The 17,186-nt window shown below is 45.8% G+C and overlaps 1 protein-coding gene across 1 annotated transcript in view; it reads left to right on the forward strand.

Moving 5' to 3' along the window:
- Window positions 1-7,593: 7,593 nt before the first annotated feature.
- Window positions 7,594-17,186, forward strand: part of FAM91A1 (family with sequence similarity 91 member A1) — a 32,518-nt gene continuing 22,925 nt past the window's right edge. The window contains exons 1-5 of the mRNA XM_086608815.1: window positions 7,594-7,688; window positions 9,569-9,653; window positions 14,219-14,370; window positions 15,274-15,331; window positions 17,006-17,073. Coding sequence (XP_086464941.1) covers window positions 7,617-7,688; window positions 9,569-9,653; window positions 14,219-14,370; window positions 15,274-15,331; window positions 17,006-17,073 — 435 coding nt within the window. The 5' untranslated portion in view covers window positions 7,594-7,616. The remainder of the gene's footprint in view (window positions 7,689-9,568; window positions 9,654-14,218; window positions 14,371-15,273; window positions 15,332-17,005; window positions 17,074-17,186) is intronic.

Here is a 17,186-nt window from a genome sequence, read left to right on the forward strand (position 1 = left end):
TTTTGCTTAGCCTGAGTGTGGAAGACGCAACTCTTCTGCTCTTCAATAAAACGAGCATTCAGATGGAATAGCCAACTTTCACTACAGCAGGTAAATTCTACCCAACCCTGGGTTAATCAATAACTTCTGACATTATTTAAATTCTAGTCACTTCAGGATGGGGCGTATTCATCATTACATGGTGGCTTTATTATCCCTGCTATCTAATATCACATCCTGTTGGCTCATGGAGCTGGCTGATTTATCCAAGGAAAATCAGAATTTCACAACATAAGCCTTGAGATGAAACATACTCATTTTTCTAATTGTTATTACAATGATTTAAAACATATAGCTATGGTAGTGCCCAACACGAGCCTTCCAAACATTTTAGAAGGAAGGATGCCTCCTCTAAAGAGTTTATATCAGATCTTATGGGATTCAGCGGTATTTAATATGTCATTGAGAACCCTCAGCTCCTACAAAATGTTTCAAACAGAATCTCACTGCTTTATTGGGTTTACGTGGCAAGGTTTCAGTAGTGGGGGAGCTGCAGGGTGGCCTCTCTGAGAAGAGAGCAGGGGTTGCCCCTATGCCAGACAGAGCCAGTGACAGCCGACTCCAAAATGGATCCACCGCTGGACAAAGCTGAGCTCAGTCAGTGACACTGGTGGTGCCTCTGTGATAACGTATTTAAGAAAGGGTAAAAAAATACTGCACAGCAGCTGCGAGAGAGGAATGAGAAAAACGTGAGAGAAACACCCCAGCAGACACCCAGGCCAGTGAGGAAGGAGGGGGAGGAGGTGCCCTAGGTGCTCCAGCAGAAATTCTCCTGCAGCCCATGGTGAAGACCATGATGATGCAGGTGGTCTCCCTGCAGCCCATGGAGGTCCACAGTGGAGCAGACATCCACACTGCAGCCCATGGAGGACTCCATGCTGGAGCAGGTGGATGCGTCCTGAGAGAAGCTGCAGCTTATGCAGAGCCTGCACTGGAGCAGGCTCCTGGCAGGAGCGGTGGCCTGCGGAGAGGAGCCCAGGCAGGAGCAAGTTTTCTGGCAGGACGTGTGTCCCTGTGGGGGACCCATGCTACAACAGGGGAAGAACATGAGGAGGAAGAAGCAGCAGAGACAAGTATTATGGACTGATTATAACCTCCGCTCCGCATCCCCTTGCACCACTTGGGGAGGAGGTAGAAAAGCTGAGAATGAAGGTAGCTGAGCCTGGGAAGAAGGCAGGGGGAGTGGAGGGAAGTGGTTTTAGTTTTGTCTTTGTTTCTCACTATCCTACTCTGGTTTTAATTGGCAATAAAGTAAATTAATTTCCCTAAGTCAAGCCTCTTTTGCCGATGACAGTAACTGGTGAACAATCTCCCTGTCTTTATCTCAACCCACGAGCTTTCTTGTCTTGCTTTTTCCTCCTGTCCTTTTGAGGAGGGGGAGCGAGAGAGCAGCGTGGTGGGCACCTCGCAGCCAGCCCCGGTCTTGCTTTAGACCTCAGGTAGGACAATCAGAGAAAAATAAGAGCAGAAAACAAGTACATTTGAATTGATAGCAGTTCAAGGGAAAAAAATAAATCTATGTGATTATCTGAACAGTAAGCAAAAGAAAATCAATGCGTTACTTAAAGTGCAGTAATAATTCCAGATTTAAAATGATTTGACAGATAGTACTTTCCTGCAAAGACGTCGCTACCATTCAAACATACTTAGAAATAATTAGCTTTGATTATGGTGTTTGAACACATGCAATGCAAAAATCAAACGTGAATATGAGGAATTTTACCCAGAATTCAATGCTTTGTGGTAACACACTGTCTCAAAGGCATCTTCAAAGCCTTTACTGACTTGTTAACTACCCACTTCTTTCATAATATTTTTGGGAATAAAGCCAGCCCAACTGACATTAAAGGAAATACTAAAGTTGGAGAGAAAGCTACGGTAGGGTTTCTCTGGAATCTGTCAGGTTGGAGGGCACTCATAAGCTCCAATACAGACTGGTAATCCTACTGCTTTTACTGGTTGTGAGTGAAATACAGCACCCCAGAAGGTGCAACTCATTAAGGATTTAAAACAAACAGCAGATGGAGTCAGACAATATTGTGTTGTGCATGCAAATGGTCTATCTAAACATGCAAACAGGGTATCAGTAGGAAAACGATGTGCTACTCCCACTGATCAATTTAGTTGACTTAGCTTAGGTACAGGGAGTTTAGAAGTTTGAATAATTAACTAAAAGTAAGGAATGTATGGTACTTTTCAGCTTTGTAAATAACAGGACTGACTCCCTGCAGAAGACCTGAGGGCCATAGTCCTGTGGGTAACATACCCCAGGAAATGAGATAGGGGCATCTCTTGGTATCTAGTGAATGGAGTCCGCCTCCACCTATTTCTTCCTTCTTTTGCCAGTAGGACGGAAAGCTGAGGGACAGATATTTAGCCACGGCAAGATCAAGCAGGCTGGATGCAGAGGATGAGAAGGCACTAAGGACTTATCAAAAGGGTGCCTATGAACATTCTCCTCTGAAAGGTGGAGTGGAGAGAATTCAAAAAGCTGAAAAGGAGATAAAACCTTATACCAGGTAAGAAACACCATACACTGCAGTGTGTAGCTGTTGACTGATAACACTGTGACTCTGGAGATTATTGCGGGTGACCACCAAGTGACTCTTTGCTCTAAAGGTAACCACAGAATTGGTTAAAACTGATGGGCCTTAACTGAGGCTAAATGCAAGAGGAAACTAAAATCTTCAGTCTAGTGAAGTAAGTGAAATCATGAAGAACCAAGGCGGTAACAGGTAAGAACTAAGTGAAGCTGTGCTTTGTGCTTTTTGCAGAGGATATTTGTGGTAGCAGTGTGTCCACATGGCTGGGCAACAGGATGGTGCTTCGTCTGTCTGCCAGAAGAGGCAGAACTTTCCACGGAGAGACAGACACCTGGATTTCTGCGTGACAGAGAAACATGGCTTGTGGATTACATAAGCATCAACAGAATTAATGCCTTCGCCGACCTTGACTGCAGCATTGGTATGAGCCATGAAATGGCTCTTACAGTGGTAGTGGTGCCTGGCAGTCCTGTTCAACTCTGCTGATCCCTGGTGAACCTGTGTGAGACAGAGAATTTGCAGAAAGTAAAGACAACCACAAGAATTCTGAACAGTATTTGGAGATTTATCCAGACCAGACAAAAAGGGAAGTGGGTTGACTGGAGGCTTATTGGGCACTATCAGGGACCAACAGATTTTCAGACAGGTTTACCAAGACATTCACTAAAAGGGATAAGCTGCAGGAAGGATTTAAGCTTTTAAATGTTCACTTTGGAAAGGAATATCAGGGGCTGAAAACTGAGGTGGAAGTCCTAAATAAACAATTCAGCCTGCCAACAAACTCAGCTAAAACCAGGCATTTACAATGAATTTGTCTCCAGTTGGAGGTCAGTGTCCTTAAAGGAAGTCACTGTCTCATTCCTGGATATGCAAAAACCCATTATTTCTGAGGAAAGAAGTCCCTGGGAACTATTTGGTCTTGAGATCTGATCAACAGCTGTCAATTTGAATAAGCAGCTTGGGGTTGCTGCACAACTCACTCCTGAGAAAGAGACAAGAGTTATCTTGGAGAGTAGATATTCTTCACACGCTGGTGAAGGTGGCATGCAGCTGATCAGGCCAGCCAGGACTAGAAGGAATGAGACCTCATTGCAACTTCCCAGTCCAAGCACTCAGTTCAGAGGACAGCTGTACTGATTCAGCTCAGCTCACTCTGTCAGAGAGCTGTATTTTGCTCCGTAGATGTGCCTTAGCTACTTGTCAGAGGAAAAAGCAAACTGGCAGGCCTCTACCAGTCCATCAAACTTGTTGAGCACACTGTTGAATCAACTTCTGTTTCAGGAAACACAGCAAGTCACTAGACGAAACCAAGCTGCTACTTCTGATTTTAAGCAAGCAGGAACTAGTTGAAAATTCAGAAGGGGAAGGTAGCTTGTTTGAAAGTGGTAATGACACATGGAGTTAACTTATTGCAAGCAAAAAGCACAGAACACTTGGAATAAGGAAAAAAGACTTTTGAAAAGACAGTGAAACAAAACGTCTTTTGAGAAGGTGCCTCAAGAATTAAGGCTGCTGAGAATAACTGGAAGCAAATTTTCTCTATAGGAAGGACAGACAGGAAGTATAGTAAGCAAAATGTATAGCAATAACTCTGCAACAAGTTCTCTTTAAGAAAATGAAACTCCAAAAGACAATAAACCATAACTGAGGTTGCAAGTAGATACAGAGAACAAGAACTACACAGGAATCAATTTAGAAAAGCAAATGGACAGAATAAGTTATGAGCAAGAGATATCAAAATAAAAAAAAAGCGGTCTAAAAATATCTCAAAAGTAAGGGATAAACAAAGGTAAGTGGAGATTTATTACAGAATGTGGAAGGAGAGCAGGTAATGGATGATGCAGACCAGGCTAAAGTGTTCAATCCTTGTTTTGCTTGTCCTCACAAAGGAAGATTATTCCTGCCAGAAATGAATGCATTTAAGCAAGTAGTCATGTGTACCAACAAGAATAGAAAAAAAATAATACAAGTAATGAATATTTGTTATATATAGTCAGCAGTTCAGGTCTACTGAGTGTCAGACTAGGGGTAGGTAGTGATATCTGAACCAGGGCTGAATACCTGGGAGCACTAACGCGAGTCAGGGAAAGTTGTAAATGACTGGAGAAGTCTACACATAGTGCCCGTGTTCCAGGATAAACCTGCTCATTGCTGCAACTGCCTGAAGGGTCAACTGGAGAAACTGTAAACTGCACAACATCTAACACATACATATCCATCCTGAGGAGCAGAGCTGAGAGGGAGTAGGTGTGGTTTTACTGATATCCTAAGGTTTGGAAAAATGAAAGGATCAGTGGCCTGATCTGCACAGTTTACTGTATTTTACACATGATTTAAACCAATGTGATTATAACTTCAGAGTTCAATGACCTCAACTGAAGGTGCAGGAGTTCAGTGTGTTTTATCTATGATCTTCATTTAGAAAGTGAATTTGAATCAGTTGTCTGTAAATTCTCATCAACAAACACAGAACAATTTTGTTGTATGGTACCCTTTCTGGTAATAAATTAAAATCCTGTTAAAAGTTAGGTACTTCCACTATTGGCTTCTAATTACAGCTCTGCTCAATTATTCTGCCTGTCTGAAGATCTACCCCACATCAATAGTTTCTAACTGTCTTGTTTTTTCTTCCCTTTTGCCAGTGCTATCACTGAAAACTCTGAGGCAGCTGATAGGAATATAATGGAAGAGGAATACTGTCTATGTTTCTGTTATTCTGAGCACCTGCAGTTTTAGCTTGTGGATTCTCCTATCTGTGTCTTACCACAAGTATTATTCAGGTGCTGGTGCCACTAACAAGATGATTTACCTCAGAACCATCCGAGAAAAAAACTGTCCTGCCCTATTGAGAGGCGTGTCTAATTACTGATATCAAAAGCAAACAGACAGTACCAGCCAGAGACTCATACCATCTGGTTTATGTGGCAATGGGCACGGCAAAAAGGGTTTCTCATTAATGTCTTTTCATAGTTTATTTATAAACCAACGTAGGGTGTGACAGAGAAAGGCTCATAAGAAACCTGACAACCGGAGTTAAAGGAATTAAGGATGAGGTCAGGTTGGCAGGCTGTCACTGTGTTCCTGGACTGAATCCTGCCGGTGATATCAGCAGGGAGGCCTTATTTGAGACTCTGGAGATTGTGTGAGCTGCTCACCATCTCCTCAGCTGCAGGGATCTCTGCCTGTAGGTGCCATGGGGCACGTCCACAGGCTGAGACTTTGTGTTTCTGCAGTTAGGCATAAGTGGGATCCTGAAGAGATCAGTAATGCCAAAGAACTGGGTCTGTAGTTCTCTGGGGACCTACCTGAAGATAATAGAGCACCGAGTTTCTTTCAGCTCTGTTACTAACGCTCCAAGGTTATTAATGAGCAGGCAGGATAACAGCCTTAAAAATGAAATTGCACAATTAGGGGCTCACTTGCTTTGTTTGTTCTAATCTATGTATCAAATTTAATTCAGAAAAATGTTGTGTAGTGTTAAAAATATAGAGCCCTTCCCCCATGTCTAATTCCTTGGTGCTTAAACAATATGAAAATGCTTCCGCGTGGAACGCTGGCACTGGTTTCGACACTGGTAAGAGTTCAAGTGACTCACAAAAACCTAGATTCTAAGACAAGGAGGGGCACCTGCTGCCATTTTACTCGAAGCAGCTTCCTTGATGACACCAATCCACTTGCTCAAGACTCTGTATGAACAGGACGGGCGGCTGTTCACAGTGTTCAGGTCTGCAGGATTTCAGTCCTCACACTGCGCAGACCACACAGCAGTTGGCACAGCCCGGGGCCACCGATAAATGGAACGATCTGGTTGTCAAAGCTTGTTTCCACTCCTGTGCTGCCCTTGCTCTGCGTTCCCTTTACTCTGCTCTTGTGAGACCCCACCTTGAATACTGTGTCCAGTTCTGGTGTCCCCACCATAAGAGAGACATAGATCTGTTGGAGCGTGTTCAGAGGAGGGCCACAAAGATGATCCAGTGGCTGGAGCACCTCTGCTACAAGGACAGGTTGCGGGAGCTGGGATTGTTCAGCCTTGAAAAGAGAAGACTTCAGGGGACCTAATAGCGGCCTTCCAATACCTGAAGGGAACCTGCAGGAAGGCTGGGCAGGGACTTTTTACAAGTAGAGCGTCCACTGGTAGGACAAGGGGACATGGGTTTAAGTTGAAGGAGAACAGATTTAGATTAGCTCTTAGGAAGAAATCCTTCAGTATGAGGGTGGTAAGACTCTGGAATAAATTGCCCAGAGAGGTTGTGGATGCCCCCTCCCTGGAGGTGTTCAAGGCCAGGTTGGATGGAGCCTTGAGTAGCCTGGTCTAGTTGAGAGGCATCCCTGCCCATGACAGGGAGGTTGGATTAGATGATCTCTAAGGTCCCTTCCAGCCTATGCCATTCCATGATTCGCCCGGGTGCACCGTGAAGTGCATCCGGAAACTGATGTCCGAACCGACCACGCAGGTGACAGAGGTGTTTTAGGGCTGGATCTGTTCCCGATCAGTGTCGGTTCCGCTGGCGCACTGGCGAAGCGGCCGAGGTGAGGGATAACCCTTTCCAGGCACAGGCGCCTGTGCCCTGAAGCCCGTGCAGAAGCACGGCGCGCGTAAGGCCCCGGGCCTCCCGCCGCTCGCGGCCGCTGCCGCGGCTGAAGGCGCCGCCTCCGCTCACGGCGCCGATTCGCACCGACCGCAACAAGCCCGCCGCGCTCCCCGGCCGCCCGACGAAGCGGGGGACGGCAGCGGGCGACGGGCGCTCTCCCGAGCGGGAAACCAGCTCCCACACCCCGCCGCCCGCAGCGGCCTACGGGTCCCCCCGCTGCCGCCGCGCGCACGCGCAGCTGCACCCTCCCGCCGCCACCGGCCATATCCCGCCGTAACCGCCGCTCCTCCCTCCGCCCCGCCGGAACTGACGTCTGCAGGTGCTTCCGGGGGGCAACGCGGAAGCGGTGGCCGGCGGGAGGTGGCTGTAGCTGCGGCGGCGGCGGGCCGAGGGCAGGGCCGCCCCTGGGCCGGAGCGCCTCCCGGCGGCGGGGCTCCGCGCCATGAACATCGACGTGGAGTTCCACATCCGCCACAACTACCCCTGGAGCCGGCTGCCGGCCAGCGTCAAGCAGGTGCCGGCGGGCGGGCAGGGTGCGGGCTGCCGAGCTGCCCGCCCGGGGGAGGGGAGGGTGCTGGGCGGTGTGCGGGGAGGCGTGGGGGCTCGGCGCCTCCGGCCCCGGGGAAAGGCGGACGGCCCTGGCCGCGGGGTGCCGGCGCGGGGAAAGGCGTGCGGCTGTGGGGAGAGGGGCATATGGGGTGTGAGGTCTGCGTGTGAGGAGAGGCGGGGCGTGGGGTGGTGTGTGGCCCCTCTGTAGCGAGAGGGGGTATGTGTGTGTGTGTGATGTCTCTATGGGGAAAATGAGATATGGGGGCGATGTGAGGTCTGTATGTGAGGAGTGGGGGATATGCGTGTGTGTTCGTAGGGCCCTCTGTGCGGAGAGGGGGACGTGGGGGTGGCTTGGGGTCTCTGTGAGGAGAGGGGGACGTGGGGGTGGCTTGGGGTCTCTGTGAGGAGAGGGAGGTGTGGGGTGGTCTCTCAGCCCGTGCAGACGCCAGACAGCCGAGGCAGGTGTCCCTCACCCAGCCCCTGAGCGGTGGGAGCTGAACCAGGACGGGTCATCGGAGACTTGTGCGGCTCTGCCTTTTGGTAGCCGGGGAGCTGTTGCAGTGAGAGGCTCGTGGAAGAGAAAACCTCATGAAATTTTGATTTGCTAGATTTATTTCGCCTCTGATAGCAAGGGGAGGTGTCGTGTCAAGTTGAGAGGAGGTTCTCATCCCCGAAGTCTTATGCTGATTGAAAGCAGATGCTGTTAAACAATTTCTGCTCTTGCACAAAGGAAGGATGGAGAGGACGAGTAGTGGCTGCAGGCCCTGAGTAATGGAATTCCTTGGGTTTGAGATTTCAGGAGCTGTTAGAGGGGCATGAATGATGATTTCTGTTTACCTGCGCAGCTGAGTGCTGTACTGCTGGCTATGTGATTCAGGATAGAAAACATACAAGTCTTTGATGTGTTATTTTCTTTAGTGTAACTTCTGGAATACTGTTTTGTTTACTTTATTGTTAGAAGAGTCCTTTAATATTTTTGTACTTCAAGCAAATATTTGTATTCCTCTTTGGATATTTAATCAATTATGGACCCTGTCTGTAAAAATATATGTTTCTTTTCTATACCTGATTCTGCAGTGTGCGTGCAACTTGTTTATCCCATATATGCAGTAAAGTACCTTTTTTATCTAACAATCTTTTTTAAGATGAGCATCAATGAGGGAACCAGGAGAGAGGGGGGAAAAACCCCCAACAAATGTATCACTTGTTGCAGATGTAGAGTAGAAGAGTAACAGGAAGAATTTTGAGGAGACAGTTTTTGAAGTAAGGCATTTAAAGCATCAACCAAAGTTCTCTTTTTATCTTTCATGATGGTCAAGTAATGTGCTCTGCTTACGCCTTCATCTTGTGACCTAAGATCATTTGATTGCCTTGTATGAAGCTACAACTTGAGCTGTTTCATTACTTATTTTTTGCATTACGAGCTCCTTAGGTGCAGCAGGTGAAGCTTCGTAAGTCGTTTGCCGTGCTTGGTTTATGCTATGGTAATTCTAGGCAATGCCGTAAGGTGCTGAATGCTTGATGCTTCATGTCGTCTAAAAGAAGGTTTTAAACTTTTGGTTTGAGAATTAGATGCTCCCTCTTTTAACAGAATGCTACTCAGAAAAAAAAAAAACAAACACCTTAAAGATTATTTCTTAAATCTGCATCCTGTGTAGAGAGACCTATTTAACTGAAGATACTTCTGACCTCGTACAGAAACTGTAGATACTGTCACTGTATTGAACTGGGGGACTCCCTGAGTAACGACGGCTTCCTGCATATGTTTCCTTCTAAGAATCTTTGCAGTGGTTTGACTAAAAGGGGTTTTGTGTGTGTCAGCTAAAAGGCCTTTATGTTTTCAAGGGTCTTGGAAACTCTCAGAGGGAGTATGAAAGGCAGGTTGTACTCTACAGCATCCGCAATCAGTTACGATACCGGAATAACTTAGGTGAGTAAAGAAGCTAAGTAATGTCTAATTGCTAATGGATTCTTCTGTGCGGAAGCTTGTCCTTACTGTAGAACTGCAAGAACCAGCCCTGTTCAAAGGTCCCTCCTTCCCTGAAAATAAATACTTTTAAATGATAACAAGAAAAGTCTTGACTTTTGAGTCCATTTGGCAACTTTTCTAGCGAAGCGCTGTTTAAGGTTACTGAGTTGGCAGGTGGAACTGAATTCCTGCTGTAGTTATGCTGCCCTTTTCCAAGAAATTAAGAGATGTTTTCAGAGGATTTGACCAATAAAATAAAGCCTGTCACTAGATGAGATGCAGGCAGTGGCCCTGACTCACATGAACTATTGGCTATGGCTTGTTTGCGGAGTTTCAATTTATTTTGCATTGACTGTAGCCATTCGACTTCTCAAAGTAGATAATAGTTTCACTAATTAAAAGACAATTTTCTACAGCCTGCATGAATTCTGTCTCAATGGGCCACTTCCTGGTAACCTGTAAAACAAATGTGCTTTGTTCTGATGTCATCCTTAAAGGCTCTGAGAGTACTTGTATCCTATATAGAAATACTTGGATGCTGATTGTGGCAGAGCTGAAAGATGAAGTAGAGAGGTTAAAGGGGATCAGGGAACGTGAGGAATTAGGGGACAGGGAGCAATGGCACAAGGTCCCTGCTCGGTGTGGCAAGCGCAATTGCCTGTCAATTCCCTCGCCCCCCCAGGTGTCCTTATGTAACAGGTACAGTGCTCTGCAAGGGGAACTGGATGACAGGGAGGGTGGTGGCTGTCCCTGCTTGGAGGTGTCTCCAAAGCCGGGTCGGACTGCCGTTGCCATTAAAACCTCATCAAAAGAGGAAAATATAGACGAGGGCCCACGCAGAGGGTTGCCTAAGGTGAGTCAGTCTGCTCCACAATTTCTGACTGCCTCTGTTAAAAGAAAAAGGAGGGTAATTGTCATAGGTGATTCCCTTCTGAAGGGAACAGAGGGGCCAATATGTCGACCGGACCCAACCCACGGGGAAGTCTGCTGCCTCCCTGGGGCCCGGGTCAGGGACGTCACTAGGAAACTCCCTAGTCTGCTACGGCCCTCTGATTATTATCCATTACTGGTAATGCAGGTTGGTACTGATGAGGTAACAGAGAGAAGTCCAAAGGCTATCAAAAGGGACTTTAGGGCATTGGGGTGATTGGTCGAAGGGTCAGGAGCCCAGGTAGTGTTTTCTTCAAACCCTTTAGTGGCAGGAAAGAATATAGAAAGGAACAGAAAAATAGACTTGATTAACAGGTGGCTCAGAGGCTGGTGCCACCGATGGAAATTTGGTTTCTTTGATCATGGGGAGGCTTTCACTGAACCAGATCTGATGGCACTGGATGGGACTTGCCTTTCTCAGAGGGGAACCAGGGTCTTAGCGCAAAAGCTAGCAGGGCTCATTGGCAGGGCTTTAAACTAGATTTGAAGGGGGAGGAGGGGAATACCAAGAATGATAAAGATATGCTGGAAGTACCTGTAGAACAGAAGAAGGGAATTCCGGCCGCTCCAGCCAGGAAGTCAGATTCATCTGGGGCCCAACTTAAATGCCTTTATGCCAATGCGCGCAGCATGGGGAACAAGCAAGAGGAGTTAGAAGTGTGTGCGCGCCTGTTGGGATATGATCTTATTGGCATCATGGAGATGTGGTGGGATGACTCCTATGACTGGAGTGTCGGAATAGAAGGCTACAGGCTCTTTAGGAAGGTTAGGTAGGGGAGAAGAGGAGGAGGAGTTGCCCTCTATGTCAAGGACCAGCTCGAGTGCATGGAGCTGCACCTAGGGACGAATGAGGTCCCGACTGAGAGCTTATGGGTTAGGATTAAAGGCAGAGCAGGGACAGGGGACGTAGTAGTAGGGGTCTGCTACAGACCACCTGACCAGGAGGACTGGGTGGATGAGGCCCTCTACAGACAGATAGGAGCTGCCTCACGTTCACGAGCCCTGGTCCTCATGGGGGACTTCAGCCACCCTGATATCTGTTGGAAGGACAACACAGCAAGGCACAGGCAATCCAGAAGGTTCCTGGAATGCATGGATGATAACTTCCTTCTCTAAGTGGTAGAGGAACCAACGAGGAGAGGTGCTACGCTGGACCTTGTTCTCACTAACAATGAAGGGCTGGTGGGGAATGTGATGCTCAAGGACAACCTTGGCTGCAGTGATCATGGAATGGTAGAATTCAAGATACTTAGAGAAGCAAGGAGGGTGCATAGCAGGCTCACTACCCTGGGTTTCAGGAGAGCAGACTTTGGCCTCTTCAAAGATCTCCTCGCTAGAGTACAATGGGATGAGGCCCTGGAGGGAAGAGGGGCCCAAGAAAGCTGGTTAATATTCAAGGATCACCTCCTCCAAGCTCAGGAGCGGTTTATCCCAACAAAGAGAAAGTCAGGTAGGAACACCAGGAGGCCTGCATGGATGAATAAGGAGCTCCTGGACCAACTTGGGCACAAAAAGAAAGCCTATAGGGGGTGGAAGCAAGGACAGGTAGCCTGTGAAGAATACAGAGAAATTGTCTGAGTAACCAGAGATCAGGTTAGGAAAGGCAAAGCCCTGATAGAATTTAATCTGGCCAGGGACATCAAGGGCAACAAGAAAGGCTTCTATAGACATGTCAGTGATAAAAAGAGATCTAGGGAAAATGTAGGCCCTCTCCGGAAGGAAACAGGGGACCTGAACACACAGGATATGGAGAAGGCTGAGGTTCTCAACGACTTCTTTGCCTCAGTCTGCACTGGCAAGAGCTCTAGTGGCATGGCCCAAGTCACGGAAGGCAAAGGCAGGGACTGGGAGAATGAAGAACCGCCCACTGTAGGAGAAGATCAGGTTTGAGACCATCTAAAGAACCTGAAGGTGGATAAGTCCATGGGACCTGATGAGGTGCATCTGCGGGTCCTGAGGGAACTGGCAGATGAAGTTGCTAAGCCACTATCCATCATATTTCAGAAGTTGTGGCAATCTGGTGGAGTTCCCAATGACTGGAAGAGGGGAAACATAGCCCCCATCTTTAAAAAGGGGAAAAAAGAAGACCCAGGGAACTACAGGCCAGTCAATCTCACCTCTGTGCCTGGCAAGATCATGGAGCGGATCCTCCTGGCGACTATGCTAAGGCACATAGAAAACAAGGAGGTGATTGGTGACAGTCAACATGGCTTCACTAAGGGCAAATCCTGCCTGACTAATTTGGTGGCCTTCTATGATGAGGTTACAGCATTGATGGATAGGGGAAGAGCAACTGACATTGTCTACCTGGACTTATCCAAAGAATTTGATACTGTCTCACACGACATCCTTATCTCTAAACTGGAAAGACTTGGTTTTGATGGATGGACCACTCAGTGAATAAGGAATTGTCTGGATGGTCGCTCTCAAAGAGTTGTGGTCAACGGTTCAATGTCCATGTGGAGGCCAGTGACGAGTGGTATTCCTCAGGGGTCAGTACTGGGGCCAGTGCTATTTAACATCTTTGTTGGAGACATGGAGAGTGGGATCGAGTGCACCCTCAGCAAGTTTGCGGATGACACCAAGTTGTGTGGTGTTGTGGACACGCTGGAGGGAAGGGATGCCATCCAGAGGGACCTTGACAGGCTGGAGAGATGGACCTGTGAGAACCTCCTGAAGTTCAACAAGGCCAAGTGCAAGGTCCTGCACATGGGTCGGGACAATCCCAAGCACCAGTACAGGCTGGGCGGAGAATGGGTTGAGAGCAGCCCTGAGGAAAAGTACTTGGGAGTGCTGGTGGATGAGAAGCTGAACATGAGCCGGCAATGTGAACTGGCAGCCCAGAAAGCCAACCGTATCCTGGGCTGTATCAAAAGGAGCGTGGCCAGCAGGTGGAGGGAGGTGATTCTGCCCCTCTACTCAGCTCTTGTGAGACCCCACCTGGAATACTGTGTTCAGCTCTGGAGTCCCCAACACAAGAAGGACATGGAGCTACTGGAACAAGTCCAGAGAAGGGTCACGAAGATGATCCGAGGGCTGGAGCACCTCTGCTATGAAGACAGGTCGAGAGAATTGGGACTGTTCAGCCTAGAGAAGAGAAGGCTCCGGGGTGATCTTATAGCAGCTTTCCAGTACCTAAAGGGGGCCTACAGGAAAGCTGGAGAGGGACTTTTTACAAGGGTGTGTAGTGATAGGACAAGGGGCAATGGCTTTAAACTGAAAGAGGGCAGATTTAGGTTAGATATAAGAAATTAATTTTTTACATTGAGCGTGGTGAGGCAGTGGAACAGGTTGCCCAGAGAAGTTGTGGATGCCCCATCCCTGGAGGTGTTCAAGGCCAGGTTGGATGAGGCTTTGGGCAACCTGATGTAGTGGAGGATTTCCCTGCCCATGGCAGGGGGGTTGGAACTAGATGATCTTTAAGGTCCCTTCCAACCCTAACCATTCCATGATTCTATGAATGCCCTGCATTGCTTCTTTGTTTTTCATTTTCTGTCAATTGCCATTGTACTGTTTCCAGTCCTTTTGTTGTAACACTTTTTTTTTATAAATTGAACTTCACAGAATGTGTGACTTTTTTTTTGCTCCCCCTATAGTTAAGCATGTCAAGAAAGACGAACGTAAATATTATGAAGATCTGTTAAAATACAGTCGAGATCATCTCATGTTGTACCCTTATCATTTGTCTGACATCATGGTGAAAGGTCTGAGAGTAACACCGTTTTCGTATTACACGGGAATAATGGAGGTTAGTAAAAAAACTATGGCAAGTAAACATTGTTTTCTGTTCTAGAGATATTGGTGATGGTCCTGTAATGCCTACGAGGCAGTGTCACGTAGTTTGTCCGCTTTTGGGTAGGGTATGCTAAGAAATAAGGAAACAGTAAGGAAGCTTTTTGCAGAACTACTTGTACCTGCAGTTTTTTCCTTTCTGCCACCATAAGCCTTTCAGGAGCTGGACTTTGATGTGGAACAGGGTGGGACTCGCTCTGAGGCCAGTCTTTCTCTTCTGATATTTGAGTTTGTGAATCTTCACTTCAAACTGTAAAAGAAACAGCTAATTCTGTTAGATTAATAAAACACACAATTTCCATTTTTAAAAACTAGCACATTTAAACAATTATTTTCTTTTTTGTTCTCTTTTGAAAAGGACAGCTAACCATATTAGAAGCTTTTTCAAAAGCTTGAAGCTGATCCTTTTCTATGAGAACAAAGATGGTTCTGTTTTCTGTCAGCGCTCTGGCCACCTGCTTTAATTTTCACTGGGTATCAGAAGTGATTTTTTTTAATTTATTTTGTGTATAGTGATTGCAGACATAACAGATTAGTCTTTAGCTTATTCTGTTATTATTGTTAGAAATTCTGTGTGCTATCTGGTTAGTGGGTTTTTTTTGTGTGTGAAGGCAGATACAGGATTTTATCTTTATTCTGTCAATCAGCGTTTTTATTTGTAAAGCTTACATTAAACAGAATTTTCTCATGTATTTAACTTGCGGTGTAATGATTAATCAAGTAATTGGCAAGTTTGATAAGGTAACTGACCTTAATAGATTTGTTTTAACTTCGTTTTGTTCTTAAAAAAAAAAACAGGCAGAATTTTGGGCTTGCTTCTTTGAAATTTGTTGCAGCTAAGTTTTCTTGTCTTTTTAAGGATATAATGAACAGTGAAAAAAGCTATGATTCATTACCCAACTTTACTGCTGCTGACTGTAAGTATTACCTAGTTGTGTTACGGCTTTCCATGAGTTGGAAATAAGGAGCTTCTGAACATGTTTTTGTAGGCATCTGTTTGCTTGAACATAAGTGTGTGAAGGAAGGTGCGGAAGCATTTAAATTGCGATATCAAGGAACGTGGGCTGTTCATACAAAGTTTGGTCCATATAGTCAGCACTGGAATTGGGCTAGTTTGAGTAGAAATAGGCATGGTGCAAAACCCTGTGCAGCTTCTGTGCTCACTTGTGTTGCGTTCCTGTTTGCTTGAACTTGTGGGTGGAAAGTCTTACTTGCCATTGTGCATCAGCAAGCTGAGCTGCTGGTCCTTTCCTGGTGCGTTTTTTGGCATGTGTTGGGCAGAAAGCTTTGGGAAGACACTGAAAGGCTCTTAACACTCCTGTGAATTATCATCAGTGTGGCTTGAGGATCGATTTACCAGCAAAGAGAGAGAAGAGGATCTGGTATTTTGTGACACTCCTGGATGTGCTGGGTGTTTTATCCTGCCTCTGTTAGACTTGTGGGTATGGGATGGTGAAATTGGGAAAGCAAAAACGTTGAACTTGATGGAGGAGAATAGAGTAAGAGCAATAGCCTGCTAAGTCTTAGAAAAGAAAATGCAAACTGCTACCATTGGGAGAGTGTTAATCAGACCTGCCACTGAGAAGTTATTTGTAACTAAAGACTTCATTCCTCACCTTCAGTGTGAATTTATGTAGTTCTCTTTAAGGATAGTGTGTAGTCAGGTGAGGAGTAGCTTGCAGCTTTTGAAAACAGTTGGGTTTTTTTGTGGGTGGGTTTTTTTTGGTTGTTTGGGTTTGTTGTTTGTTTTTAGAAGGATATTGTCAGTTAACTGTACTACTTTGCCTCTATGTAATGTTCACACTGGGAAAACAGATCAGGAAAAACTTCAGTGCCAGGTAGCTTGTTGGAAGCCTAGTGTTACTCAGGAGTATGAAGAGAGGAAAGGCTTCCACATTTGTTTTTCCTAGTAATTCTGTTTGGCAGCAGTTGCAGGTTGGTTGCTGAGGTATGATTAAGTTCAACATCTTTATTAACATTTTATCATGAAAACTAGTGTCAAATTAGAAAGCTGGACTTAACCTGTATTCTGTTTCAGTTCTAAAACTAATGAGTAGTTTTCCAGTATCTGTTCATGGTCAAAGGCTAGAAGTCATAGAATTAAATTCTGATTCAGTTTGACTCAACTAGGTCTTAATCATCTTCCTTTGAGGGTTATGTGGCCTTTTGTGCTCTAATTCTTAGCTTAGAGTTCTAATCCAGTGCGTGGTGTGGGTTTTATTAGGGGGAATAAAAACCTATTGACCAAAATCTGGTGCAACTTTAGTCCTGTTAATTTGAAGTATAGTTATTGCATATTGATGTGAGTGTAGGAGAGAAAGGGGTTGGATTATTCCCTGCTACCCTGTGACTTGAGAGGTACAGGGTGTCGGGTTTTTAACCTATTCATAGTAAATGAACGGGGATAGATTCTGGTTTTAGATGCATGTGGTTCTCTACTGAATTTAGCGCCTATAACTATCCTTTTATTTTGGGAAGAAAGAGTAATTAAAAATATTATTATAGAAGTAAGTCTGATTCTTTGAAGAATGTTTTATATATCTTCAGCTTAAACCCATCTTAAGAGAAATAAAACTTTACTGATTTTTCAGGTCTAAGACTTCTTGGTATAGGAAGAAACCAGTATATAGATCTAATGAACCAATGTAGGTCTTCAAAAGTAAGTTTGTCTCTAATTTTCTCTCCCTTTCCTTCCCCACTCCCTGCACCTGTGTATTATTTCATAGGAAATGAAGAATGGAATAATTTATTGGATCTCATTAGTTTGATATT

The sequence above is a fragment of the Tauraco erythrolophus genome, chromosome 3 (genome assembly GCF_009769465.1).
Source record: "Tauraco erythrolophus isolate bTauEry1 chromosome 3, bTauEry1.pri, whole genome shotgun sequence".
In the NCBI taxonomy this organism is placed as follows: Eukaryota; Metazoa; Chordata; class Aves; order Musophagiformes; family Musophagidae; genus Tauraco; species Tauraco erythrolophus.